The 27565-nt window shown below is 37.7% G+C and overlaps 1 protein-coding gene across 4 annotated transcripts in view; it reads right to left on the bottom strand.

Annotated features, from left to right (window-relative positions):
• MTMR2 (myotubularin related protein 2) overlaps positions 1 to 25910 on the bottom strand; it is a 132532-nt gene extending 106622 nt beyond the window's left edge. Inside the window, exons 1-2 of one of the 4 annotated variants that reach the window (XM_036257923.1) lie at positions 25687 to 25910; positions 15346 to 15416 (exon numbers count right to left, since the gene is read on the bottom strand). Coding sequence is in view for 2 of the 4 variants with exons in the window: in XM_036257920.1 (XP_036113813.1) it covers positions 25687 to 25766 (80 nt within the window). In the remaining 2 variants the exon portion in view is untranslated. Of the gene's footprint in view, positions 1 to 6639; positions 6658 to 15345; positions 15417 to 25686 lie in introns of those variants that run through there. The other 3 variants (XM_036257920.1, XM_036257922.1, XM_036257924.1) reach the window with 3 other exon arrangements.
• Positions 25911 to 27565: the final 1655 nt, after the last annotated feature.

The raw sequence follows: 27565 nt of genomic DNA, 5'->3' as shown, positions 1-27565 counted from the left end.
TCAGTTGCAGTTTGTCCCCAGCCCCAGTTGGGGTTGTGCAGGTGGCAACCAATCGATGTCTCTCTCTCACAACGATGTTTCTCTCTCTCTCTTCCTCCTTTTCTTCCTCCTGCTCAATCTGAAGATAAATGCAAAAATGTCCTCCGGTGAGGATAAAAAAAAAAAAAAGTGTTTTAACAACAAACACAGGAACACATTCTATATGAGAAGACCGAACTGTTAATTAAATCCCACATTTAAAATTCAGTATGAAGCCAAGTGATACAGTAGGCTCTCACTGAGCCAAACCAGCCAGGGCTAAAAGAAAGCCTTTTTTATTTTTATTTATTTATTTATTTTTTTATCTTCACCCGAGTATATTTTCCATTTTTTGTACAGATAGAGTGGGAGGGCGAGAGGAAGGAGAGAGAGAGAGAAACATCGACGTGAAGGGACACATCGAGTGGCTGCCACCCGCACGACCAACCAGGGCCAGGGACAAACTGCAACCGAAGTACGTGCCCTTAGCGGGAACCGAACCCGGGTCTCTCCGGACTGCAGGCCGACGCTCTAACCGCTGAGCCAAACTGGCCAGGGCATACAGTAGGTTCTCAAAGTAAATGAAGATAAGGCTCCAATGACAATCTGGTATCTCATAGACTATTACTGCTCCTTGACTCCTCATCAATTTTACTGTTTAAAGACTACTTCATTTCCTCTTACTCTATTACTTAGTAGCCATGAAACCTTGGGCAGGATGCTCTATATCTCTGAGTCATCAGTTTCTTTATGTGTAAAATATGAGGATAAAATCCAGAAATCCAAGTGTTCTGGAGGAGTAAGACTGTCCCTCCATCCCTCCCTTGGCCTTCCCAATATCACTGGCAAAAGTGAAGATAAGATCCCAGAGTGACTGAATGTTACAGGACCTCACCCATACCTCTCCCTCAACGGTCACAGTCTCACCACACACCATCTTAAAAACTGTAAGAACTAACTTCATTATACCCTTTACCTCTGTTTTCGACAGTTCCCACAAGAGGTCAGAAGTACCAGACTTTAACCTCTTCTGAAACCATCTTCAATTAACCATCTCCCTCTCCCAACTCCTGTGCTTCTGGATTTCAAGATCAATCATCAGCAAGATCCCCCCCACCCCCCACCCCCACCCCCACCCCATCTAAGTGGTCTCTTTACCTTTTAGTCTAACTAACGCAGGTTTCCCGAGGACAGTGCTTTTCCTACAGGTCTTTCAACTGGAAAAATAAGCCCTCATTTTCCCTCAGATAATCCTTTCCAACCACTGGGTCTGTAAATTGGTTTTTTTTTCATTACCACTTTTCAGACTATTCTTCTTTCCTGTGTCTAAAAACCCCAAGCATTCAATCTCTTCAAACTCATGTCATCTACCAATCTAAGTCCCTCTCCCTCATTCTCTGAGGAATTAGCTTCAGGCTCACCATCAGTCTTCCTAATATTAATACAATTGCCATAATTCTTAAAGATTTCAATATTCATATAAATGAGCATCTAACACCCTCACCTCTTAGCTCCTTGACCTCCTCTGCTCCAATAATCTTGTCCTCCACTCTATCTCAGATCATGATCACCCCCTTAACACTGGCATTACCAGTTAACTGTAAATCCTCCGTGACTTAAATTTCAAAGTCTACTGGCTGACACCAGCTCATTCTCTCTAGTACACCAGCAAATATCTTTAATTGTTCAATACCACAAAGACCTCCAGTGTTCCTACTACCTCTCACTACTTCATGTCTTCACTTCTCTCTTTCCCCAACTTATAAATTCCATGGCCTGTCAGTACAATATATTTCTTGCCCTTGGCTTGGTTCATGGTACTTACCTGGCAACACCAAAATGCTAGTTAAAGCCAACTCTCTGCCAATTCCAGACCTGTACCCACATAGTTAAATGGTCTCAAGAAAAATATATGCGAATGGCCTGGACTTACCTTGAATTCATGATCACTTACCTTAACTATACCCCTAAGACTGCCCAGTAACCACACCACATTTCCCTCATCTATATACTCTCACTGTTCTAGATACCCTAATTCTTCAACTATTTCAGATTGTTTTTCTTTCCTCAACCTCTACCAGCCTCTCCATACTGAATTTTAGTAGATAATCTAGATTACTATTTCACTGAAAAATATGGAAGGAATCACATCTTCCACAAGCTCCCCAACTACAAGCTATGTGCACCTGTGCATATGTACTCTGCCTTTCTTTCTCTTATTGGGGTGAAATCATACATTCTCCCATCTAAAGCCAACTCCTCCACTAAACTTCATCTCCTCTCATCTACACAAAAAACTCTCTCTAGCAATTCTTCCCTCCGATTCTAAATTTTCCCTCTACTCAATCATTCCAACCAATGTAGAAACATGCTATTATTTCTCGCAACTTAACCCCTCTAAATACCACTTCATTTCTCAGCTTATTTATGGCAAAAGTCTTAAAAGAGATGTTTATGTTCACTGCTTCCAATTCCTCACCCTTCACTTTCTCTTGAATCTACTTCCATCAGGTCAGCAAAAATGCTTTTGTCAAGGTCACCAAGAACCTCCACTTTGCTAAACTCCACTGTCAACACTTAGGCCCCATCTATGAATAGCATATGACATGGCTGATCCTACCTCTTTGAAACACTTTCTACACCTGGATTCCAAAACACTTATGGCTAACTCACTAGTCACTAGATTCTCTCAGGTCTCCTGTAATGATTGCTTCTTACCTTCTTACTTCGTAACACTGGAGTGTCCCTTAACGCTCAGTCCTTGAACCTCTTATCTTCATTATGTACACCTCCCCTTCCTTAATAATTTCATCCAGGCTTACAGCTTGAACATCTTTAACTTGATAAACCCAAATATATAGCGCTACCCCAGACTTCTCTCTTGAATTCCAGATTCCAGTAACTTATTTAACTCCTACTTTGGATGTCTAGTGTGTCCCAAATCAAATTCCTACTCTTCTTCCTGAAACCAGCTCTAACATCTTAGTAAGTGGTAATTCTGTCCTAAACTTTCTTTGGCCAAAAACTTTGGAGTCATCTTTGAAGCTTATTACATGATATGTTCAATCAGTCAGGAAATCCCCTTGGCAGCACCTACAAAACATGTCCAGTATCCAATCATTTCTCCCTACCACTTCAGCCACCACTACCATCTCCCTCCTGATGATTCCAATGGCCTATAATCAGTCTCCAAGCTTCTGCAATCCAGTCTGTTCTTAACACAGCAGCCAGAGTGATCTTTTGAAACATCTGATATAGTCACTCTGCAAAACACCTGCCATTATCTTCCCATTTCACTCAGAATAAAAGCCAAAGTCCTTAAAATGGCCTAGAAGCCCTTGTGCAAACTGCCCCCACCCCTGCCTCCCTGATCTCATCTTCTCCCAATCTCCCTACTGCTCTCTTACACCACACAGGACCCCTGCTGTTCCTCAATCACATCAGACAAGTTCCCACTATAGGACCTATTTTTTACCACTGGTTGTCTATATTTACAATTCTCTTCTCACAAATATTCTAATTTTTCCTTCACTTCATTCTGCTTTTTTTGCTGAAATGGTGCTTTCATAGTGAGGTCTTCCCTGGCTCTTTTATTTCAAATTGCAAACCCACCCACTCATTCTCTATTCCTTTCCTCCTTTATTGTCCCTAAAATATTTATTACAATCTGACATACTTTTTGTTTTACTTATTTTCTGACTCCTCCATTTAGTTAAAACTTACTGAGTACTTAGTATATACCAGAAACAGTTCACATACTTAAGATTAAATAAAACAATGAATACATAGATTTTAATATATTTACCTGACAAACAGAAACACCAAAACGATGTAAACAACTCTAACAATTTTATCCTTAAAGGCAGGCATTAAATCATCCATAATCAGATCATCTCTGCCACAGAAAATTTAATACAATTTATTTAAAACAAAACCAGTAAACAAAATAATCTCTAGAAAAGAAAATTTCATATCTCCCCTCCAGCAACCAATTCTAATTACTAAATCACTGTTGGAAACACAGATCCTTTCTGTTTTCGTGGCAAATGCTGTGTACTATTTTATTTCATGACCAAAAAGGATGTCTACAGTTAAGTGTTTAATATGGACACTATTAAATGTAACAATACTAAAGATCATCTTCAGCCCTGGCCGGTGTGGCTCAGTTGGTTGGGTGTTGTCCTGCGCACCGAAAGGTTGCCGGTTTGATTCCCAGTCAGGGCAACCACTGAAAATAAACTGCACTGACCCTCCCACCCCCAAAATCATCTTTACAATGATGCAAGGACACTTTGGCAAATGCGAACAGACAAACTACTCACCCACTCCAACCAGGACATGTAAGTTTAAACTAAGAGAAGAGAAAGAAAATTAGGTCTCATAAATCATGGAAAAGTCATTTAGCCTCTCAGAGCCTCAATTTCATATTGTAAAGTAAGGATAAAAACACTTGCTCTACTTACCATATTGGGTAGTTACAAAAACCAAGTGAAAATGCTATCTAAACTGTAAGATTTTTTTTGTTTGTGTGGTATATGCCCCTAGTGGGAACTGAACCCAGGACTCTCTGGTTCTCAGGCCGATGCTCAACCGCTAAGCCAGGGCAATATTTTTTTTTCTTTTTTTTTTTTAATCCTTACCCAAGGATATTTTTCCATTGATTTTTAGATAGAGTGGGAGGGAGGAAGCTGAATGGGGCCAGGAATGGAACCTGCAACTGAGGTACGTGCCCTTTCCAGAAATCAAACCCGAAACTCTTCGGTCCACGGGCTGACACTCTAACTGCTGAGCCAAACCAGCCGGGACTATAAGATTCTTTTATATATAAATACCACTGTTTTAAAAATCAAACAAACAAAAACAGAGGGTGGGGAGGGGAAGGAGCCAGCATCCTGCAATTGATAATGTGATAAATATGAAAAATAAAATTACTGTTAAAATGTGTAGGACTTAAATTTAAAGCAAAAACAACTATGTACGGGGCTATCTAAGAAACAAGATTATCTTCTCAGGAAGACTTTCCAGATGAACATCATTCCTCCTGGATGAGCACCTGGATATATGTCCCCCTCAGCACATTAATATTTAATTCGTAGCTATTTCTTTTTTAAAAAAATATGTTTTTATTAATTATTTTAGAGAGAGAGGATGAGAGAGAGATAAACGTTGACTGGCTGCCTCCTGCATGCCCCCTATGGGGGGATCAAGCCCACAATCCGAGCAAGTGCCCTGACCAGGAATCGAACTGGGACCTCTCAGTCCATGGGACGATGCTCAATCCACTGACCCACACCAGCTGGGCCACAGCTATTTCTTACTGGTCTTTGCTAATGTTTTCAAGCAAGTTTATGTGTTCTAGTTAGATAAAATGAACAAACTCAAGAAATGTTTATTTATCAACAAAACTTTCAAAATAAAAATCAGAACTGTTTAGAGATTAGTATTTGCAACATATTAATTATGTTGACAGCAATACAATAGGTATGCCACACCTATTTACATTAAAATAATTTAAAGAAATAATTGATTTATTGGGGAAAACATTAAGTAAATAAATAATTGAGATGGTCAAATTCATCATCACAAAGAAAAAAAGACTTGTAGAAAAGTCACAAAAGTCACATCATCTCATTTTTTGACAAAAGCCAAATTGGATAAAATTTGGCCACAAAAATGAAAAGATGACATACAAAAGATTCAGTTTCATGATCCAAATACACTTTTTTAAATGATTCTTAGTTTCTTAAGTTTTACAAAAAGATTTCAAATAAAAATTTTAAAAACTGTAGTATTACTATAAAAATTAAATTATAGCCTTTCCATAATATCTGCTTTAATCACTAATGCCACCTCCTCCTAAACCCCTGCCTGTCACCAAAAGTAAAAATAATTTCCCAATATATGCTTAATTGAAAAACACAGCAATGATTCCAAACTAAGAAATCATTCTCCATTATCCATATTCCTTTTAATTGACAGGCTAGAAAAAGAGTCTTCTTCTGTATCCAAGGCCTTTTATCATGAGTGGTCTGCAAAATGGAGCACGAAGTGTTGAGGAAGTAAGGGCCTTGTTAATGACAATATCAGTGGCATTCGATGAATTCAATTCCATGATGATATGCACATCATAAGGAACACTTAAGGGTGAAAGCACTACACAAGATGGTCTCAAAGTTCAAAGCTAAGATAGTATGACTCAGAGCACAGACATAAAATTCTAGTATCACAAATGAATTGAAGCGTTCTAGTTCTAAATACTGGAACTATTTGCTAATCTGGCTTTTACAATTTTTAATATCCCTTTTGAGTCAAAATGCCCCCAACTTTTCCCCCTCCCAAACACACATGCATTTAAACAAATAAACTATTGTATTGTCCTATTTGAAAATGTGATTCAAAGACTTGTCCTTCAGCATCATTTCTTAGCTATACCACATAAATTTTCCCCACAGAAAGGTCCTCAAACAGCTGCAACATCATGAAATTTTGTTCTCACTTTTGCTTAATGTGACACTTTTCTGCCCAAACCTTTAATCAGAATTATTAAAAAGTAAAATTATAATCATAATTCCCTTCTGTTCCTTTAAATTCTTTAACAGAGGTACAAAAAAACTCACTGACAAGGTTCAAATATCTCAGCCATAATACACAGTAAATTCCCAGGGCCTGGATAACCTGAAAGTAATTAATAAAAATAATGGAGAGTTAAGTGTGCTTTGAAACAAAAACAATCGTAATTCCTCAAGGGTAGGTAAAACTTAATTCCTACCCTCAAGAACATTAATATTTTTATTCATTTTAGCCAAGTGTACTATGCAAAAATAAAATTATAAATAAACATACTTTTTATAAAATTAATGAAGTTATTATAGAGAGAATATTTTCTCAAAAGCAACAAAACTGATCAAAATGTAATTGGCACTGTGGAACACTCTTGTTAATAATATCAATTGTTCTTTATTTGTATACTTATTCATATGTAAACTCCTTTTCCCAAGAAGCTCAAAATACCTTATAGTAAAACCGTAATTATATTCTAATGTACTAAATTTTATTATCAACCCTTAGGAAGAACAGTTCAAGTAAAAGAGCATGCAAACAATTTACAATCACAAATGCATTTCACCAAATTTGCAGAGTCACGGCCGCTATAAATGGGAAGCCACGCTCACTAGCATTCCCCTCTCTTTAACCAGCTCCTCATTCCACCCTAAACAATATTATTCTCTTTATTCCTAAAAGAATCAAGTCGATATTATTTAAATGTTAACTTCTGGTTCCACAAAAGAACCAAATGAATATATATATATATATATTTAGAACTTCAGTTGACAGTAAGAATGGCATAACATAGGCCACCACTAGTCATACTCTGTTTTTTAATAGTCCTGCCACTATCTCAGCCACAGTGACACAGTTTTCTTTCCACCACAAAATCAAAACACAAATCCCATCATCTCTTAGTCATCCCCACACATTTACTGGCCTCCCGTTATTATAACAGAATGTCTTTTTCCTCTGATCATTATTCTTAAGAGCAATGTTCTTTTGATCTCAAAAGTTCTACTATTTCAAAGTGTAGTATTCTGGTGAACAGTTTATACAAACAATTTATTGGTAGAGGAATAGAAATTACTCCATGTGCTTTTCTAAATAGTATCATTAAATAAGTAAGATAAAGTATTATCCACTTTTCTATCTTTGTTTCAGTTAGACTAGTTTTTAGTTACACTTATTCCTGAGAATTAGTCAAGCTAAAAATTTGCAAATTAAGAAAATTATGTCTTTTTTATCCTCACTCGAGGACATTTTTCCACTTTTGGTTCAGACACGTGGGAGGGAGGAAAGGAACAGAGAGAGAGAGAGAAACATCAACGTGAAAGGGACACATCGAGTGGCTGCCACCCGCACGACCAACCAGGGCCAGGGACAAACTGCAACCGAGGTACATGCCCTTAGCGGGAACCAACCCGGGTCTCTCTGGACCGCAGGCCGACGCTCTAACCGCTGAGCCAAACCGGCCAGGCAGAAAATTATGTCTTAATAAATGAATTTAGGTACCCACTACTTCTTGCCTCAATACTACTGAACTTATAAGCATCCCTGTTAAAGCTGCAAAAATAGAGAAATCTGTCTCCCAGATAGCAGGGGTTTCCTTATCACCTCCAAATATTCCCGCGCCTCAGGGCATCCCTCAGCTGCCTTGAAAGGAGGGAGACTGAACCTCTACCTCCAACGAAAGGCCTCTTGGGTACCTTCCCTCCCGTTCTTCCCACTTGTCCCCTCCATTTGAGGATCAGGAACTTCCTATATCTCCTTTTTCATACTCTTCCATAGGCATTTACTAATATCATCAATGTATTATGTACTGGAAATAGATTTTAAAACGGATTCATTTTCTTCAAGGGACTTGTAGTCTAATGAAGGTGCTGGATATATTAAATATCTCATAACAGCGCAATGTGGGAATGAAGGGACATAAAAGATGCAACAGAAACCCAGAAGGGAACACAAAGCACAGAACTGCTTAGTGGCTGAGAACATGAGCTGTAGGGTCACAGAGACTTGGTTTCACCATTTAGCAAATAACTCAGGCAAGTCATTTAATCTATCCAAGTTCTTTCTTACAAAGTGAGATAACGATACCTTATAATACTGTAATAAGAATCAAAAAGCATGATCTATAGAAAGTAATTAGTAAATACTTAACTGGTAGAAAGTGTTCAACAAACGGCACTGTGGAAATACAAGAGTACCCTCTTCAGAAGGGAAAACAGGACGAAATCAGAAATAAAGTTCTCCCATTAAGGAATCCACTAAATACTTTTAGGGCCAAGTGCTTTTCTTAAAATGAAGAAAAGCACTTGGCCCTAAAAGTACATTTCACTTTAATCTGCACCTTAAAAATGTCCTCCTTTGACTAAGATGACTGAATGTACACATTTTTTAACTTAAAAAAAAGTTCTAGTTAATGGATGAATCACTTAATACAAAGTACAAAAATCAGGAGCAAAATTTTTTTAAATATATCACACACATGCACACACACCCTCATGCACATACATACACACATCCTACATAACTTCTGATACATTCGAGCAGAAGACTAGCACAAAGCGTCAATCACAAAACCAATTCTATCACCAGTATTTTTCAATGTAATCATTATTAAAGCATGGTCCCTCTATGGCTCTGCCTATATGCTGGATGGTCAGTGGAATTATCATTACTTTATTGTCAGTCCCATTAACACTTGGAGGTATTTCACAGTAATGAACAGAAAAATAAAATCCAAGTACTAACAGTCATAAGTATTTCGATATTCTTCTTATCCTGATATATTTCAAACTCCAATAAAAACATTTAAAGTGAAAATGAAAATTTCTGAAAATTAGAGATACAGATTAACAGTTCAAAACAATTCAAATTAAATTTAATTCAAAATAATCTGGAAACAAGTCACATATATTTTACATCGTAGTAAACAAATGCCTACAAAGGACTTGGGAGAGGTTACATTTCTTTACATTCATTACTGACCACAGTCATTACAATAAGATCTAGATCACTTGCCTTATTTAAACCGCTTCACTCCTACTGCCGATTTAATTTTTCATCAGTATTCAATGGAAAGTATTTTCCGTAAGTAATGTCCTGAGCACAGACATAGCACACTTGCTGAAGTACATTAAAGAATGTGTTCTGTATTCTGACTGTGAACAAACTTTTCTGGGAATGCAAATTTTACTCTCAATTACTTACACAATGGAATATAGTGTCACAAGCACTATTCACGTGCTATTAGTCATTCTGCTGAAAATTTTATTTAAAAAATAATAAAAGGCCTGTAGTGTGTATAAAGCATTTGAGACACAAAAGGCTTATTGTCAGACTAGTTGCAGAATCCCCAAAACAGAAAAATAATTCTCCAAAACAAATTAATTCACAATTTATAATTATTTTTAAAGTACTACCCTAGAACCCTAAATTTTTTAACTTAACCAATCTATAATATAAAAGAGATGGCATAAATGATCTTATCATCATGGCATCTGACAGAGATGAGAGGCTACATTCTCGATTCTTCAGATAAACAAAGGGGATTTGAGCTCTGGGACAGCTGGCACATGTTGGCATGCAATTTGGAAAACCCCAAAGTTCTAAGGTACAGGTAACCTTGGGTACAGTTTAATTTGTATTATTTTACATTAAGGTCTATCAACTACACTTTCTTTCTTTCTTTTTTTGTACAGATAGAGTGGGAGGGAGAGAGAGGAAGGGAGAGAGAGAGAGAAACATCAACGTGAAGGGACACATCGAGTGGCTGCCACCCGCACGACCAACCAGGGCCGGGGACAAACTGCAACCGAAGTACGTGCCCTTAGCGGGAACCGAACCCGGGTCTCTCCGGACGGCAGGCTGACGCTCTAACCGCTGAGCCAAACTGGTCAGGGCTCAACTACACTTTCTAAACTGAAAGTCAGGGTGTATTATTTGGTAATACAGCAGCATGTCTGAAAAACCAGGTTGTATTAAAAATGGTATACATAAGACTTTTCTTCTACAGAGTATTACTTCTGCAAAGATCTTATTGGAAATATAAATAAAGCAGGCAAAAGCTAAAATTAATATGTCCATAGGGGATTAGGTAAAAATTGGAGAGTAGAAGGGATCTTGGGTTCCAGCACCAATCAATCCCAACGCCCTTAGCTGTCCCTTAAAAGAGCTTCTCAGAACTCCTTCAAAAATCTCTGACTCAAACTTGGATAATAGCTAAAATGAAAACTCATATGGATTCATAAGTAATCTAAAGGGGAAAGTTATTTACATATCAGTTTAACTGAGAAAATGTCATACTAAACTGAAGACTGGTCCAATCATTACAGCTCAAAGCACACTACTCAGAGATTGTATTTCTTTGCAGAAACAAACACTTCTGTCCCAAATTGAAATGTAAGGTCAGAAACACTAAAAGGGGAGTTGACCTATTCAGTAAACACTTGTTCAACAAACACTTTTACCTGGACAAACAAACACATGGGGAATTCACGCCTTGATATATGACCTCCCGTGTAATTTTCTCATCCCATCAAGCAAATCTAAATATATTACTAAAATTAGAAAGTCAGAGCCATTCTTCAAACTATCAGATAGGCATTTGTGTTTTTCCCTAATTATTACTAATCACTCCCTCCCCTGTCAGTGTAAGAAGATATAACTTTCTGCACAGATTTGAAACTATGCAAGTAAAGTTAATACAGGTATTTTGTTTTGTTTGCAGACACTAAGTTAAAACATTCAGTAGGAAAAGAAGAGCATTCAATGACTCTTTCTCTTTCTAGCCTGGAAAGGTAAAGTTAAAAATTTTAAATATTGGCATCATTCAGTGATTTATCCTCCATAATTTTGAATACTGTTCCCTATTCACCAGATTGGTTAGTACAAATCATAAATTATAAAAAGAAACTATCTTCTCACTTATTTTTGTCTTTTCTCGCTATTTGTATAAAGATGAACAAAGGGTCTTTTTAACTATTAAAGTATTAATACTTAACATTAGCATGGCTTTTTACAAATGTCAAAAGTGCTCTCATACACTTTACATACATATTACCAACTCTGGGGCTAGATTGCCTGGTACTAAATTCTTATTCAACTACCTGTGTGACCTTGAGGAAGTTACTTAACCTCTCTGTGCTTTAGTTTCCTCATCTGTAAAGTGGGATATGGGATACTGATAATTCTTATACCTCACAGGATTGCTGTAACAGTTTAAATGAATTAATATATGTAAAATACTTAAAACAGTGCTTACCACATGGTACACACTACATAGCTGTTAGCTTTTTAAATTATTGTCATCATTATCAATCATTATGTTTAGGTCTGACAACAATACTATAAAGAGGATAACAGGTATCACTTTACCCTTTTTCCAGATAGGAGAATCAGGCCCAGAGAAATCAAGTGACTAATCCAGAGTCATAGTTAAGAAGTAAAATCAGAACTAAGGACCCAGGATTAAGAAATAATCAAGACTTTTCACTACACTGTGCTGTATCATATAACAGTATTTTTCTGAGTTTATATAGTTCAATATACTCCCTTAAAGACCATAATCACTACTCTTTTAAACATTTAAACACTCAAATAATTTTAGGCAGCACATACTGGTAGCCATGCTAAAATTTGTAATTACATATCTTTTATCCAAATGATACCTGCATATCTTTAAAGTATTTTTTTTGAATAGCAAAATGAGTCAGACTTCTCAAGAGAAGTACACACTAAATAATTAGGCTTTTCCAATATTAAAAATGTCTTTTAAATAGCAAACCGCATCCCCCATGAAACTTCCATGTTACAATTTATGCTGGGCAGTGGAAACAGGATGGCATTTATAGTCAAAGTTTCAGTTCCATCTTTTCAAGTAGGGGACACTGGGCAATTGTGTCACTTCTCTGAGCTTCATTTATCCATCTGTCAAATGAGGGCCAACCTCACAAGGCTGTTACGAGAAATAACTTAGATGATGTAGATTAAACATCTTCGTAAATATAAAAATTACAACAAAATGTGTTAACATCACTATTAGCTACTTTGATTACATTGATAATACTTATCGTTCATTAATAACTTTTTTCTTTGAAAATGGCTGACAAAACAATTCTAAAATAGAAGTATCATTCTGAGTATTTGTGCAATTACAGTATAATAAAGAACAATCTGGATTGGATTGGCACAGTGAAAGAACTTTGGGTGACCTCAAAGTATCTACTCTAGTACCATATACTTAAAGGAGACTCAGTAAAATGTGAGCTACATAATAAGAGAACAAGCCAAGCGACAAGCATATGTATTTTTCTTTCTGATTTTAAATTAAACAACAGTAAACATTTTAAATTAAATCACAAGGAAACTCAGTGGACGTATCATCATAGCAGTAATCATAATACATTTTATTTGTGTGACATTATAGTTTTTAAGGCATTTCACACATACCATCATAGAAATACAATCACTGTTACTCTGTTTCTTTTCTCAAGTGTATTTTAACATTCATAAAACTTCCACCCTTAGGCAAATTCCATAACTTTAGTGTCCCAACATCAAAAATGAAGGAATTACACTATAAAATAGATAAGGTCCCTTTTTAGAGCTATTTATGATTTTGAGTCTGTGATTATAAAAAAAGCAAAAAAAAATAATGAGAAGAAAATTTATAATTACAAAATATAAAAAACTTATTAGAAATAAATGATTTTAAAATGTTACTTTTTAAAATCTTACAATTAAAACATATCCAAAATATCCAGAAAATTGAGTAATTATTACATTTTATAGTTAAAACTTAATAGTAAATTTCGGAATTACAGAATATTTTAAATAAAATTGGCTACCTACATTTACTATATAAGGATACAACTATTAATATACTATACACAATAAAATACAAAATATACACACCAAAATTAATTCACACACTTATAGTTCAGAAAATACTTTAGAATATTTCAGTCCCTCAGGTGTATTGTGAATATAAACCACAACAATGCAGTACTAAAAATATAAAATAACTTCAATTACTGGAGGTCTCTGGCTTGGTATATAAAGCATCAGATTCTGTAACAACCAAATAAAACCACTCCTAATAGTTCATAGAATCCCCCCAAAAAAACAAACTTTTTTCATACTACTTATGTTTATAGCTTTTCTTTTTTTATCCTCACCCGAGGACATTTTTCCAGTTTTTGTTCAGATACAGTGGGAGGGAGAGAGAGAGAGAAACATCGACGTGAAAGGAACACATCGAGTGGCTGCCACCCGCACGACCAACCAGGGCCGGGGACAAACTGCAACCGAGGTACGCGCCCTTAGCGGGAACAGAACCCGGGTCTCTCTCTGGACCGCAGGCCAACGCTCTAACCAATGAGCCAAACCAGCCAGGGCTGTTCATAGCTTTTCATACTACATACTGTTCCTACTACAATTTACCAAGCACCTATTTGCAAAGCACTATGCTAGCTACTACCATCATTCAAAAATTAAATCAGACTCCCCGACCCTTCAAATGCATAAAATGTAAAGGTCAAGTAGGGAGAGTACATTGGGGGAAAAAAGAAAAAATGTTTTTCCTCTACCTAGACTAACAGGTTTTTTTTTTTCCAGCCAATGATTTCAAAATCAAAATCAAGTTACATAACTGACTAAAGATGAAGTAACAGTCTGTGTTTCTCGCGCACACAACCAATATGTGCTTTTAGTTATATTTCTAGGAACAATGATAGATTAGCTATGATTTTATATATACACAATGAAGCTGTCAGGCCCAACAACAAAAACTTACTATGACTTAGTGAAGTCCAGAACTGGAAGTCAGAAGATCACTTTAAGCACTAAATAGCTCTGTGACTTTAATGGAAACAATATCAACCTTTTCTGGCCTTCTAAAACTTATTGTGCCTTTGGGTAAGTTATTAAATTTCTCTAGGTCTGTTCCCTCATCTACAAACTTACAGAGTTGGACTAGAATCCCAAAGTACCTGGATTGGTGGTTTTCACCTTAAGTGAAGATTTTTGGGCCCACTCCCAGTGATTCACAATGTCGGGGCTGGAATATGGGTAGCTAGCTAAATATTCACCAAGCATCCCAAGTGACTGAAATACACAGGTGATCCTCAGCCACACTTGAGGACATTACAAGTCCTAGACACAGCAAAGCAGCTCCTATGCCCCTGACTGTATAAAAAGATGACATAATTTGTTTCAGTGCCAAGGTCTTAGGAATTCTGGATCTAGCATACTGTGCAGAACACAGCAGATGCTAAACAAATATTTATAGAGAGGAAGAAGGGAGGGAGGGAGGAAGGGAGTGGATAAAGAAAGAAGGGAAGGAAGGGAGGAGGCCAGCTAGCTAGCTAGTCATACTTTTGGCTAAGAAACATACAAAATGGTATTAAAATTAAAACTGAGTAAAGCATACATCAGCAGCTGGAAAGCAAAGACTTCAGTCTCTATACACATACAATTTTAAATATAACACGAGCCCTTGTCAATCTGTAAAGTACTAAGGAGGAAAGAAAAAAAATACTACATGGAAGCCAAAGAATTCTAATGGAAAATTACCAACGACGAAAACTTAGTCACAGTTTTCCCCAGGTAGAAAAGAAGACGGAATTTTAAGAATTGGGACTTGGAACTAAAGTATGTAGTTACTGGTTATTCATACCCATAAATTTCATTTGGGGTAATATATGGATTCCAGAAATATTGTTGGCAATATTAACTTTTGTCAAGTTTTGTATTTTCATTTTCCCATTCACTTACATTATAATTTTTGAGATGTTTTATCTTCACTTCTGATGATCTTCAAATGTCAATGGCTCTTAACACATTAACTGTAAACAAACACAAAGGAACTTAGGGGAATTCAGATATTTAAGGAACCCTACAATAAAATAGTCTAAATTACTCTGAAAATCCGGGGGGGTGGGGGGTGGGGACTTTGACATCCTGTTTACTTGCTTCACAATTTATCTGATGGTTAACGTAAAACTCTTCTTTTGAATGGCAATGATACTATCCTCTTAATCAATAAGCAAAGAAAACAAAATCAACCTATTTTCTGTGGAAGTAATAAAACATTCAAAGCTAGAGAAAATTCTCTCCAATATGGACACTCTGAACACACTAAGGTATTGTGCACCTTATCCGTCTCCTCCTCAGCAGTGCAGCGGTCAAGAAAACTCACTTCTTTACCACTGCCACCCAATCAACCTGCCCTGGGATTGCCCTGTTACTGCCAAGTGTTGGCCTGGAACTGGGGCACCAGATCTTCAAGTTCTCTACAGCACACAGAGCCTGGAGTTAAACAGATTTGGGGTCAAACATCAAACTGTTCACCCTAATCTTCAGTTTTCTCATCTGTAAAATGAAAACAATAATATTGTTTATTTTATAATTATAAGGGTTATATAAGAAAATACTTATTAAGGGATTTAGCACTATGCCCAGCACACAGCAAGCACTCAATAAATGTTAAGTACTATCATTTGTATTATTATTGTTGATTATTAATATTATTAATGTATTACTACAACAACTATCTACTCCTTAAAAAGCAAAGCTTATCTCAGGTGCTTGTATTTTAGATACTGCCTTTAGTTACTTATCCAATACCAGTAAAAGAGGACATCTATATTATATAAAATCTAATTTTTGAACTGTGCTGAGCATCTAGGCTCAGCTCAAGAAAATTAAGGCTTGTAATTACTAGCCCATTATCAACCAAAATTATTATCTCTTTTGCTAATGTACAACCACCTAACAAAGTACTACTTGAACAACTCATTTGCAGTTACCAGTATTGGCAACTCTGTTAACAAAGGAGATGGATATATTTGTGACTCATGCTTATTAGACCCTCTGAGCAGATAAACAATGTTGTATCGATTCAAAGGAGACTTCTCTACCCTCTTCCACTCATTCTCAGGTGTTCAACTCCTGGTGTTTGACATTATATGCTTAAAATATTAATGCTTATGTGAGGTGACACAAAAATGCTAAAAGTCTGATTTCTCTGACTTTTTAATCAAATTTTTAGGTGAAAAATTTAAAAACAAACACAAAATAATGGCAAAAGCATTCATAAAATAACATGGTCCAGGCTCTGGCCGGGTGGTTCAGTTGGCTGGAGCACTGTGCCAATATGCCAAGGTCTTGGGTTTGATCTCCAATCAGGGCACATATAGGAGGGAACCTGTGAATGCATAAATAAGTGGAACAACAAATCAACGTTCCTTTCTCTTTCTCACCCCCTCCTTTCCTCTTAAAAAAAAAAAAAAATCTATTAAAAAAATAATAATATGGTCCCAAATGACCAGCTTCATTTGCTTTATGGAGACTAAACCTTTAGAATTAAAATGAGAGAAAATATCTAAATAAACGTGCAGCAATGTTCTGGGTAGAAATAAAACAAATGGATACATGGCTTGGAAATGAACACCAAACTGCCAAGGAGCAAGCAGTGTAGGCCATTATCCTCACCACCATCCCTACTTTACCACACAATTCCTTGAGCTCTTCAAATGAAATAAATGAAACAGCACAGCTGCTCATTCTTTTTTTTTTTTAATCCTCTCCAAAGGATATTTTTCCATTTATCTTCAGATAGAGTGCAAGAGAGAGACAAACACTGATGTGAGAGAGACACATCATTTGGTTGCCTCTCCCACAACCCTGACCAGGGGCCAGGGACCTAATCGCAACCTAGGTACATGCCCTTGACCAGAATCAAGCCCACACTCTTTGTTCCTCTGGCCAGGGCACAATTCCTCATTCTTCATTTGCTTTTTTACTGGCCTTTCACTTAATGGTCTAGCAATTATTAAATATGTCTTTTTTTATTTTATGGTCCTAGACTGGGATCATAAAAATCTGGCTCAAAATAATACTCACAAAAAGGTAGAAAGTTAAAAAAAACTCAGTTTAGAGTATTCCAAAATACAGTTCTCTTTTGGTCTGCTAAAATATATCACCTCTCTCTTTCAGTGTATTTATTATTTTGGTCATTGCATTTGCAAGTCTAAGACTGTCTCTGGCATAAATGTTGTAGACTTTAACTGGACAATGCCTTTCTTGCTTTAAAATGATTCAGTTGGTATACTATGGGAGAAGCTGCAGTCTGTCTCCAATGCCCAGTCTCTCCTATTCCTAACCTCCAACTCTTAGCTCAGCATAAGGCCTCCCAGAAGAGACTATATATCCTAGCCTCCCTTGTGGCTAGGTATGACCATGGGACCATGTTCTGGCCAACTGTATGTAAGTTTAAAAGACTATGTGTGACTTCAAAAAAGTGTCCCTTCAAGAGAGAATATGCCTTTCTTCTCCCTGCTCTCCTTCCTTTTGACTAGAATGAAAATACAGTGGTTATAACTCCAACAGCAATTTTGGTTCATGAGATAACACTGTAGTGCAAAATAAGATACATTAAGTTAGAAAGAATCTGTGCCCTTGATACTGCAAATCCATTATACTGGATTTATATTAACTATCTTTGGGCTTTTATGTGTAAAAAAAAACTACCTCTATTTTAAGCCACAGTTAGTTTAAATTTTCTGTTATATTCTACTAAACCTAAATCCTAACTTAAAATAAATAAATAAAATGAAGAAAAAAGTTTTCCAAGTATCAGTATTTAGGGTTTTTTATTTTATTTTTTTGAAGTCTACAAATTAAAATATATTTTAAAAGTTAATTTTTATTATATTGAAAACATAGCATTAGCCCTTATTTAATCTACAAATTTAAATATATTTTAAAAGTTAATTTTTATTATATTGAAAACATAGCATTAGCCCTTATTTAATCTAGACTAAAAGGTATTTAACGAGCCTACATGTTAATCACATCCGGTAAGAGTCTTTGAAAGAATGAAAATTTATCAGCAATTACTGCCATGGGTACTATGAACTTGAGCAGAGGAAGAATTATAAAGCTTGCTCATTAGTGGTCTATAGGGATGACAACACTGAAACATATATAGAAACACATTAAGAGGAATAAACACAATTAGTTCTGTGTAATAAAGTTACGGGAAAGGGAATTGAGTTTATTATTTTCATTAAGAGGGCATCTTCTCTAGTCCCTTTAATTTTAACCCTATACCAATCTTTTTTTTAATAGTTCCATTTTTAAACTGACTTACTGTGGAAAGCAGCTTATAAAATCACTCCCAATCTTGACAATAACCCCTCAATAGTTTTTAATCCTATACACTCATTTAACTAAATCATACAGTAGGCACAAAATGCTTCACCTATTCAAAACTAATTTCTTTGAAAGGAGAAAATATTCTATACTAACATCTAGAGAATTTCCACCAGTCAACTCCTGAATCACCTTTGGCCCTGGAGATTCTGAATACAATAGCATTATACTGGCAGCTTTCCAAAACAAATTTACTGCTTTCTGGACATCTGTATTTGGGTTATTTCCTTCTCTTGGGCATAAGCCTAGCTTTATTGGCTCAGGCGATGTCCTGAATTACCTATTCATAATACTGTTTAAAAATACATGTTACCACTAATGTATCTCACCAAGGATCTCTTTTTAAGAAAAAGACGAAATCAGGTATTCTTGATTTGTGTTACATGTGGCTGAGAAAGAAAAGACCTCAGGAAATTTCCTAACAATTAGATATAATAAATTCACAAGAGATGACTTTTACTTTCTACTACTTCATTCAATATTTTACAAAAATACTCTCAAGTAATAGGCTTATAGTAGGTAGTTGTAACAGAGATCTTAACTTATTTCATTTCAACTAATACTGATGGAGTTACTAGGCAACGATTAGTAACAGATTGAAAGCAGTGGTTCTCAAACATTGCCATGCATCAATATCACCCGGGGGGTTTGCTAAAACATGAACTGTGGACTCTACCCCGTGTTTTTGATTCAGTTACATCTAAGGTGGGACCAGGAAATCTATATTTTTAACAAATTCCCAAGAAATGCAAATGCTACTGGTCTAGGAACTACAGACCTACATTAATAGAAGACTTCTGAAGATAACATAAGGAGGAAAGAAGAAAATATATATAGGTCCCAATCTCAGCTTTAGTATTAATTTATATACTTTTGATTAGTAATTAATCTCTTTAAATGTGCTTTCAGAGCCCTGGCTGGTGTGGCTCAGTTGGTTAAGCATCATCCCATGACAGAGAGGTCGCAGGTTCAATTCCGGTCAGGGCACGTGCCTGGGTTTTAGAGATCCCCAGTAGGAGCCACTCATGTTTCTCTCTCTCTCTCTCTGTCTCCCTTCTTCTCTCTCTAAAAATCAATAAAAAACATTTTTTTAAAATGTGCTTTCAGAAAATCTAAACAATAATTACTGATTAGCTCATACTAATATTGTATCTTATCTTACAGGGCTTTAAAGTTCTTTTAGAGTCCTGGAATAATGAAGTCCAAAATAAGTCATTTTCAGGCTACTGATATGTTCAATGTCTGATGAGAGGTGCTAATAATAAGGCGAAGGTTGGCGGTTCAACTTGTTAGCTTCACTTTGTTCTGTAGTTATAGTTTCTACCACTAAGCCTGGCCAGCTGCCTCAGAAGACATGCCAAGAGACACAGGGAAATGTAAGAATGTATGATTGGACACAAATCTATCACCACTACCGGAAACACAACCCAAAAGCACATTTCCTACTGACGACAAATCTCTGAATGACTTTGAAGATAAAACTAGAAATGAAACCTTGCAACAAAAGGTTGCAACTCTTAAAACCTCTTTAGAGTTTAGAACTCTTAAAACCTCTTCTACTTCTTCAGGCTATGAGTACCATAAAAATTCATGGAAACAAAAATCCAGGATTTGCAGTTTTCAAATGATCATTTTGAGGAAGATATGTCATTTTAAAATGTAAACAGTTGGAGGCTACTTTTTAGTATATTATGGGTACCTCTCCTTTGATTTTTTAAAAAGCTAAGTTAAATGTAAATATAGGATGCTCATAAATGCTAATGAACTTATAAACTTAAAAATCAACTGACAAACCAAAATATTCTGAAACAAACCAGTGGGGCCCAGAATAGTGACAGCATGAGGATATATAAAGGATGAAAAATACCCATTAAATAAAATAACTGATGAGATAAGTTAGAAAGAGAAATAAGTAATCAAGAATATCAGGTGGGCCCTGACCGGTTTGGCTCAGCAGTTAGAGCATCGGCCTGCGGTCCAGAGAGACCCGGGTTTGGTTCCCCCTGGGGGCACGTGCCTCAGATGAAGTTTGTCCCCAGCCCTGATTGGGTTGTGTGGGTGGCAGCCAGTCGATGTGTCCCTTTCATATCGATGTTTCTCTCTCTCTCTCTTCCTCTCTCTCCCTCCTACTCTATCTGAACAAAAAAATGGAAAAATGTCCTCGGGTGAGGATAGAAAAAGAACAGCAGATGGAAAAGCAGGTAGGCTAAAAGAACATAATATTATGAAGAGATATAGGACTAGACACAGAAAATATAATACAGCCAGTAAAATCAGTTCAGGGAATCAAGAGGCTTCATGTAAGAATAACTTCAGTTTGAACCTGAAATTGTGTCTCTATAGGTCAAATTCAACAGGAAAAAACCCTTTTTAAGCCTTTGAGTGGAAACAACAAATAAAACAAGTGGTGAACATTTAGTCAACATTTCTTTATTCAAATGTTCACTGGGCACGTATTTGGCATTAGATATATACGCTGACCCCTGAACAATGCTGGGGTTGAAAATCCAGGTATAACTTTTGACTCCCCCAAAACTTAGCTGTCTCTCAGTTATCTGTGGGGGATTGGTTCCGGGAACCCCAGCAGATACCAAATCTACGGATATGTAAGTCTCCTATATAAAATTGTGCAAATAATTGCATACAGTGGCCCTCCACATCTGTGGACTCCCAACTACAATTGAAACAGTACAGGTATTTATTGAAAAAATCCACCTATATGTGGACCAATGCAGTTCAAACCCATGTTGTTCAAGGGTAAGCTGTATTAGCATTTGATTATGTATAGTATGCACAGTAAAAAGTAGAGAAACACACTCAAGCAGTACAGTTTATAAGTGTACAAATTGAAAAACAGAGTAAGGCAGAATAGTACCAATACATTCTTCAATTCTCATACATACAATTCATACAATTCTGAGGCTCTCATAGATAGCTATCATCTATAGCCTCCAGTATTGTTTTATCCATAGCCTGTATAAGTCACGCTTACATAAAGAATCAGAGCAAGATGAACAAGAATAATATTATAGAATACAGCCAGATTATCATTGTGCTGAAGTGAATTTTTTCACAAGTCTCTGTGTAGGGCTGAACATGTTGAAGAAGAGCAGGATATACAAGAGCTACTCAAAAGCTCACTGAAACAAGACAATACCAAGAAGGAGTCACCAAAGAAAATTACTGTTTTTAAGGATGCCGATTAGGAAAACTGCTATTATTTGGATATCACATAAAGAATGAAATGCACAAGGATATAAAGTATACAGCACAGGGAATATAGTCAATAACATTGTAATAACTTTATGGTACCAGGTAAGTCCTAGACTTTTCAGGGATCACTTTGTAAGGTATGTAAATGTCTAACCACTATGTTGTACACCTGAAACTAATATAATATGGAATGTCACCTGTAATTGACTTTTCTTTTTCAAAAATCAAAGGAAAGAATGAAACTGCTCTTTTGTGACTAAAGGCATCAGACCTGTGACGACCTAGAAGGCAAAGCTAGAAGCAATAACAAGTCTGAGATGACTATATACACCAAGACTCAACATATGTTTACTGTGAACTACGGATCCCACAAGAACCAGTCATCCAACTTCAATGGAGTGTGTCATTTTTAAAAAATGGGCAACCAGATGAGTTTGTGTATTATTTTTCAGATTTAGATACTTCCCAAAACATCTTACAAATTAACATATTTAAACATGACATAGTATTTAAACTGAAACCATCTAATAGAAGTATTGAAGAAATTAGAGATGAGTACATTACCAACTTCAGTTACAAATATGACTGAAGTCTTTTTTCTAAACTGAAGAGGACAATGCAGTTACAGTAGTTTCCATTTTCAAACTAATAGGAAGCATACATACTTTTTTGCATAAATCATTTTCCTTGGAGCTAAACTGAGCAGAAATTTATGTCAACCTAGTATGTAAAAAACAATCTCTAACACATGGAACAGTATTATTAACTATATTTTGCAGGAGATATCAAAACAAGTTCATAAACCAATTTCCTAATTGAAAATTTGAAATTAAAAATTTCCTAATTGTATAAAACAAAAGGCATGACATAAACTACAATTTAAGGGTGATATTTCTGCAAAAGGCTGAGATACTATAGTTCAAACATCGATATGGTGGTTAATCATAGGCTAACAAAATTACAACTTAATCTGGATAGCCACTTAGCATAGCTATAACCATGATTGTCCACCCTGCCTTTGTATTAGAATCACCTGTGACTATTAGCATAGCTTAAGTTTAAAAGCTTTCCAACAAGTGTCTACAATGCAGCTATTTATAATGTTGATTAAAGAGAGTGCCACCAATAGGTATGACTCATGAACTAAAACAATTTAGCAAGGGTGAATTCTATACAGCAGACATTCAATAAAAGTTATCTTTCTACCTTCCAGAGGAGAGTAACTAAAGCTGGCATTGTCATGTGGAAAGGAGAAAGTCATACTTATACTTTCATCCACAGAGGATGAGGCTAACACGATACTCAAATTCTTTCAAGGAGTTCTTATTTTTCTCAAATTCTTCTGTCAGAAACATAATATTTTTATTAAGAAGTTAAACTAGATCTATAAACTCTAACTACAGCTGCTAGCCTTTATCTTTAGGAAATAAATGTGTTTAAGTGGCACAATTAGGTACATTAATTTATAGTAACAGACAGCATTTATTTAGTGTGATTTCAAAGGTTATTTGTAAAGAGAATATTTGATAAGAATGCCCTCATCTTAGTAACTGACAAGAATGCATTCATAATTGAAGAATGATAATCGATACGAATTTGTTCATCTTAGTGTTATCAAGAATGATTTAATTTTAGTTCCAAGAGACCCTACAGATTTGCTAGGTCAACCCCCTTATTTTAAAAGATGAGAAAACTGCAGACCAGAAAAGTTAAATGATACAGACCAAATAGCTACCTGAGACAAGGACTATAGAACATAGGCCTCCTGACTTCAATACTTTCCTTTTTCTAATAGACGATGCTGCCTCTTGTGGTTCTAAATCCTCTCACTTGGATGAAATTACTGGTTGCCTCACTGTTTTCTTTACATTCCATTCTGAACCACAGTTGTCATTTGTAATTTTCCTGTAAAATTATAATTTCCCAATCTGTTCTCTTAATGGTTTTACAGCTGAGTATGTAAGTCCTCAGCTTTCTAAATTTGAGACTAATAAACATAGATTTCACAAAATGCTGGAAACAAATGCACAATATACATAATCAAACACAAAGAAAAATTCTCTCCTGGATAATTCATGCTACAATCTAAAAAAAAAAAAAATTGACTGAGCAACTCTAATATGCAGGGTCTCTGTTAACTGCAGAGATATGAAGCTGAGGAAAATATGGTCTCTGTGCTTAGTAGCTTATAGTGTAGTAGAGAAAGCAATTAAACCAACAACAGTGCTTGTTAAAGACTCCAAAAAAAAATGGATAGGCAGGTGCCTATAGAAAGAGGATGTAGTTTAAAATGATGGGATCAGCTGTTAATTTCCCAATGAGGCCTTTAATAGCAATAAGAAAAATGCCATATTTATCAGAATCCATAATGAATTAAAAGGAACACAGCAGCCTGGCCTGCGTGGCTCAGTGGTTGAGCATCGATCGACCCATGTACCAACAGGTGGCCAGTTTGAGTCCCAATTAGAGTAAAGGCCCAGGCTGTGGGCCCAATCCCGGCAGGGGCATGCAAGAGGCGGCCAATCAATATTCTCTCTCATCGATCTTTCTCTCCCCCCCTCCTCTCTCTCTAAAAATCAATAAAGAAAAAATATTTTTTTTTTTAAAAAGGGACATAGCAACTTCAATTCATTTGGGGGGCGGTGGTGGAAATTGTGTGTGCACAGAAAAGAACTTGAGTTCACCCTGGCCAGGTGGCTCAGTTGGTTGGCTTCCCGGTTCCATCCCCATTTGGGGCAGTTACCAGAGGCACGGATCAAAGTTTCTCTCTTACATTGGTGTTTCTCTCTCTCCCTTCCTCTCCCTAAAAGTCAATAAAAGCATATCCTAGGGATTTAAAAAAAAAAATGATTTCATTGTTGCTATATAACAGTGATCTCCAATAATTTCTTAATAAAATCTTAAATCACTATTTTAAAACCAAAGAAAAAAATTGCACCTAAAACCTGTCTAGTTGATTATTCATTCACAAGAACCCTCTCCAAGCTACATATTAAGTTCTCGAAATTACAGGGGGTGGAAATCTCATCAGATAGAAGTGAAACAACCTGGAGACCAGGTAACGAAGAAGGAAGAAAACTACCACTCACTATTCACTCAGTGATAGGAATTATTCCTGGATAATGACTTTCAGCTGGAAGATTTAGAGAAGCCAAGCACAGTAGGCACTTTTATTTACATTTTTAAGGAAAGTGGGAGGAGGGCTTCAGAGAGTAGGGAAAATCATCAAAGAGATAAGGAAGTGAAGTGATGGAAAAGAGAGGAAAGGGGTGGGCAAGAATTCAAAAACCAGACATAAGGACAGATGGAAGAAAGACTAGAGGGTAGTTTGGGAAAGAGTGGTAGAGAGAGAGGCAGGGAGGACGTGGGGAAGGAGAGAGGGGGAAGGGCTGTCTAAGAACATGATTTAAGAGGCAAAGAGGGATCCGAGAAAGTGGTGAACTGGGGCTACCTCAAGCGGGGATAACTCTAGACTGGAATACAAAAGGCAGAGGGGGCGACAGAGAAGCAGGGAGTCTGAACCTCCTTTTACCCGCCTCTGCGCCCCAGAGAGGGGAGAAGTGGCTCTCGAGTCCGGGGAGGGAGCTCCGGCGCGGCTCCGACGCCCAGAGCGCTGCAGCCGGACTGCTCGGCGGGTCGGCGCCGCTCTGCCTGGCCGCGGGGCGGGGCCCTGCGCGTCCCGGTTACCTGGACAGGGAGTCCACGCTGGGCGGCCGTGCCGCCGCCGGCTGGGAGTCGAGACTCTCGCAGCTCGAGCTCTTCTCCATGGCGCGGCGCGGGCGGCGGGGGAGAGGCTGAGGCGACCTCCGCGGCTGCCGGGCGGGAGGAGCGGAGGGCGGAGTGCGCCGGCCGGGGCCGCGGTCAGCCCAGCGCCGGCCCGGGAGGGAGACCGGAAGCGGCCATGTTCCCCCAGACTGCACCGCGCCGGGGGCTGCCGGGGGCTGCCGGGGAGCGGGAGGACCCTCCGGGCGCCTCCTGGGGAGGGGCGCTCCCGCGGGACGGGGCTCGGCGAGGGGCGGGGCGTGTGGAGGAGGGGCGTGTGGGAAGAGGGGTAAAGGAATGCTGGGGACGAGGGTCTCAAGGAGAGACGGAGTGAAGCACCTGAGGGGCGGGCGTGACTGAGACAGGAAGGTGGAGGTCAAGGGAAGTGGGCGAACCGTAGGACGTTAAAGGGGCACAGAGGACTTGGGGGGGGTCAGGAAAGGGGGAGGAAAACTGGAGAGGAGAGGTGAAATGGCCCAATGTTCGCCAGATTAAGGGTTGAAAATAATGATGAAGGCGCTTTAGAGCCCGTCAGACGTGAATTCAGATCCTGCCTCTGCCAGTTACTTGCACTGTTAACCGGGACGCCGAACATCAGCCGAGTTATCGGAGAGGAGGAAGCAGCTCTTCGCAGGTTGGAGGCGTCCTGCATGTAATGCCCCAGACAAGGCTTGGCCCCTAGAAAGCACTCAAAGGTTAGCTACTAGCATTGCTACGCACTTCATAAGGGTTAAGATGGAATGGGCTAATGTGTATAAACTGTATCTAACACAACCTCAAACAATGGTAGCCGCAGGAGGGGAAATACAGGAATGGTGGCGAGGAGTAAGGAGTGATTGGTAAGGGAAGGGTCATGGGGAAAGCATAGGACTAATGGGTGGAAAGGGTAATATAATGTTCCTCTTTCTGTCTCCATTCCACGCCTCGCACACCATGGTAGAAGGGGCACTGGAACCGGAGCTGACACTTTCAGTTCTCCTGGGACTTGGAGTGACGTCTGGGTGGCCTGGAAGTGTCTGTAGGGGAAAAGCACCTTGGCATCAATCCATTGTGGCACAAAGACGCATGGAAGAGGAAATTGAGCGGGAACTGATAAATATGCAAAGGAATTAGACACATACATACTGGACACATTCTGGAACTGGTGGTGTTGGATAGAGGGCAAACTTTTAGCCATCATTCCCAGCCCTCTCAAATTCCCCTGCAGAGCAGGAAGGGTGGGTAAAGGATACATTGTGATAAGAGAACAGGAACTGGGTGAAGAGGAAATGCTTCTCTGCTGGTAATTTTCTGTTACAGAGGACACAGGAAGGACATGGAGAGGATACCACAAAGGAATTTTTCTGATTGAAGCGGAATCCCAATCACCTCGTGTATGGTGAAGAAAATGTGCAAAAATTATTTCTGTAAAAAATTAGACAGTTGTTAAAAAACACACTTCCTTGCTAGGATAAATAGAATTAGGTTGATTTAAACTAGATTCAATTTATACTGACCACTGATGTTGTTAAGAAAATCTTAAAGTATAGGGACAATGAAATATTATCTTGCAAGTACATTCCCCAAAAGAACATCCTAGCCTAGTTGTGTTCAGCTTAAGCTAGAGTACCTATTGGAATGAATTAATATGTGTGAAAGCACAAAAGCCTTAGCCTTTCTGTTCCATTCTCCCACTTGGCAAGGACAAGATGACAGCCGATATTTTTTAATTCTATAATTTTTAAAGAGAACTTAACCACACCTCTGATAGGCAAAGAGAGTGGGTATTCAGAAACTCTTAATGAGCATAAACATCTACAATGAT

This window comes from Molossus molossus, unplaced genomic scaffold, assembly GCF_014108415.1.
Source record: "Molossus molossus isolate mMolMol1 unplaced genomic scaffold, mMolMol1.p scaffold_m16_p_13, whole genome shotgun sequence".
NCBI classification, from domain to species: domain Eukaryota; kingdom Metazoa; phylum Chordata; class Mammalia; order Chiroptera; family Molossidae; genus Molossus; species Molossus molossus.
The sequence above is the reverse complement of the archived record's forward strand: the minus strand, read 5'-3'. Positions and strand labels throughout refer to the sequence as shown.